General features: G+C 24.2%; 1 protein-coding gene across 1 annotated transcript; it reads left to right on the plus strand.

The window, feature by feature from the left end:
• Positions 1 to 133: 133 nt before the first annotated feature.
• On the plus strand, positions 134 to 841 carry EHI_112490 (serine-rich 25 kDa antigen protein, putative; the record flags this gene model as incomplete). The annotated part of the gene is made up of 1 exon (XM_001914442.1): positions 134 to 841. One exon carries the CDS (start codon positions 134 to 136, stop codon positions 839 to 841), a length of 708 nt encoding a protein of 235 aa, XP_001914477.1.
• Between the last annotated feature and the right edge of the window lie 1,962 nt (positions 842 to 2,803).

Below are 2,803 nucleotides of genomic sequence, written 5' to 3' on the forward strand. Positions count from 1 at the left end.
ATATTTAAAGAGAAGAACTAATTAGAAATAAACAACGATTCTATTGATATTAATTGTTGTAATTAGTAAAGGATTGGAGACTGAACAATACAATGAACAAGGAAATAAAGATGATAATAAACGTGAAGATAACATGATTGATTCAACAAGAACTAAACAACATAAACATGAGAATAAATATAACGATGATGAAAATACACAACATCAAACATATAATCGGTTGACTAATACCATTCAGTATATTCATAATAATATACATTTGATAGCTGAAACAACAACATCATCACAAGGAGCAAAAGAGGGTGTAACTTCAGGAAATACAGCAACAGTATCACAAGGAAGTGCAGCAACAGTGTCATCACAAGGAGATAAAAGTCTATCACAACCAGTAGAAGGAAACTCATCACCAGTAACACCAAAACCAGCATCACAAACTTCACAAACACCAGAAGCAGATTCACAACCTTCATCACCAACTCCACCAACTTCTCCCTCATCACCACAAACTTCATCAACTCCAACAACAAACCAACCATCACAACCACAGACTAACTCTGCCTCTTCAACTTCAACTCCACAATCACAACCAGAAAATAATAACCCACAACCCCCACAAACAAAACCAGAAGAACAACCACAACAACCATCATCACAATCACAACAAAATCAACCACAACAACAAAATGAAAAAAAAGATAACAAAAATACAACTACTTCTGATATTTCACATGATAAAACTGTTGTTAGTTCTGATGACACTTCGGATAATCACAATAATCTTGATGGTGCATCACCTGTGTTTATGTTGTTGGCTTTTGTTATTCAGTTGATATTCTTCTAATTATTGTGTTTCTCTCTTTTTCTTTTCCTTTCGTATTTTTCTTTATCTTTTATTCATATGTCTATAAAATATTTCCTATATTTCATTCATGTTTAATGTTATTATAAAATTGAATTAATTCATATCCATTTGAGATGAATGAATAACCAATATTATCAAAAATGACACGATAAAAGAATAAACATTGATATTAAAAGAAAATAAAAGAATAAATTCATAAATTCATAAGAAATAGAAAATGTCATGAATATATTATGAATGAATAAATAATAATGAAAACACAACATTTTAACACAAATATTATCATACAAATTGTTAGAATGGTTATTAATTAAATGAATAATAACATTTATAATCATATTTATATTAATTATATGTTGATTTATCATTATTGAAATAATGAAACAACAAATTAAAAATGAATATAAATAATTATGAAATAATTACAATATAAACTATTGGATGAATTAAATATTTGATTAATCATATGTAAATATATAAAATATGAATAAAATAAGTGAAGTATAAGAGAATAATTGATATTAATATCATTTATATGATTCATTTATAACAATTTATTTTTAATTTATTATTATTTCTTCTTTATTTATTTATTGTTGTTCTTCTATGAATTTTTATTTTCTTTTCTTCTTTATTTTTTTTTCTTATTCATCTCTATTTATTCTCTATTTAATATCACATTAACTCTTATTCTTCTTTTTATATTCTTCCATTTATTATCACTTAGTATTATTCTTGTCTACTTTTATTTTCTTCTTTCATTATGTATTTATTCTTTGTATTTTGTTCATTTTTTATTTGTTATTCATTGAGTTAGTTCAAATAAGAAATTGTAAGAAATGACAATTTGTATAGAATGTTTATTATTGATATTTTTTAATGGTAGTGTGTATTTATTAAAAGAAATCAAAACATAATTAAAGTATAATTATAAATATATTCGAATATTAATATGTTAGTATGAAGTACTAAAATAAATAAAAGTAATACTATACATTTTTATTATGTTCATTCAAAGAATTTAATTGAAAATGATTGAATTGATTATTTTATTTTGGTCTTTTTTTATTCTTCTTGATAAACACAAATTAATAATAGAATATAAGAATAATTAATAAAAGAGTAAGAAAGATGAAATAGAAACAAAAGAATAAGTATTTTGTTCAATGGTTTATGATAATTTTAGAATATACCAAACTAATTTTCAAAGATTTTTGGTAGTAGGCATTTCATATTTTTGTTTACCAAATTTAAAATATTAAAAGACTGAAATAATCCCAAGAAACACAATTTTGTTATAAATAAAATTTGATAAGAAAGGAAAGAAGATATTTAAAGAAAAAAAGAACAGAACTTCAAACAAGAAATCAAAATACATATATGAATACACTAAGTATAAAGTAAGAGATGAAAGACTTAATTAAGAAAGAAGAAGCTAGTAATTAAAAGAAGTGAAAGTAAGAAGAAGTACAAAACATGGAATATAAAATAGAAAGAAATAAGCAAGAGAAACTTAAGAGACACTATCAAACAGATAGAGGAGATGAATAAAGAAATATAAAAAGAAAACAAAAACATGTAATTAGGAAATTAAACAAAGTAATGTGAAAGGATAATAATGAAAAGCATCTGATGAGATGACCATTTCTAAGAGTAGAATCTAAATAGAAAAGTAACACGGAATAAAAAGGGACATTCAAATGATTAATGTGGTGATCAAATGAATGAAGAAATTAAAAGTAGTTTGAAGTTGTTTTTTGTATTTATTACTTAAGGAAACATTAAGAAACCTTCATGATATACCACAGAGAAATATCATGAACAACTATCCAAATAAATTATTACCTCGAGTTCATCATCCGAGTGTATGGAATTCACATAATCGAAACATGTTACAATGAAAAGGGATATAAATGAAAAGGAAGTGAAGAAAGTAATAAA

The sequence above is a fragment of the Entamoeba histolytica genome, genomic scaffold, assembly GCF_000208925.1.
Source record: "Entamoeba histolytica HM-1:IMSS scf_1104750517981 genomic scaffold, whole genome shotgun sequence".
NCBI lineage: Eukaryota > Evosea > Mastigamoebida > Endamoebidae > Entamoeba > Entamoeba histolytica.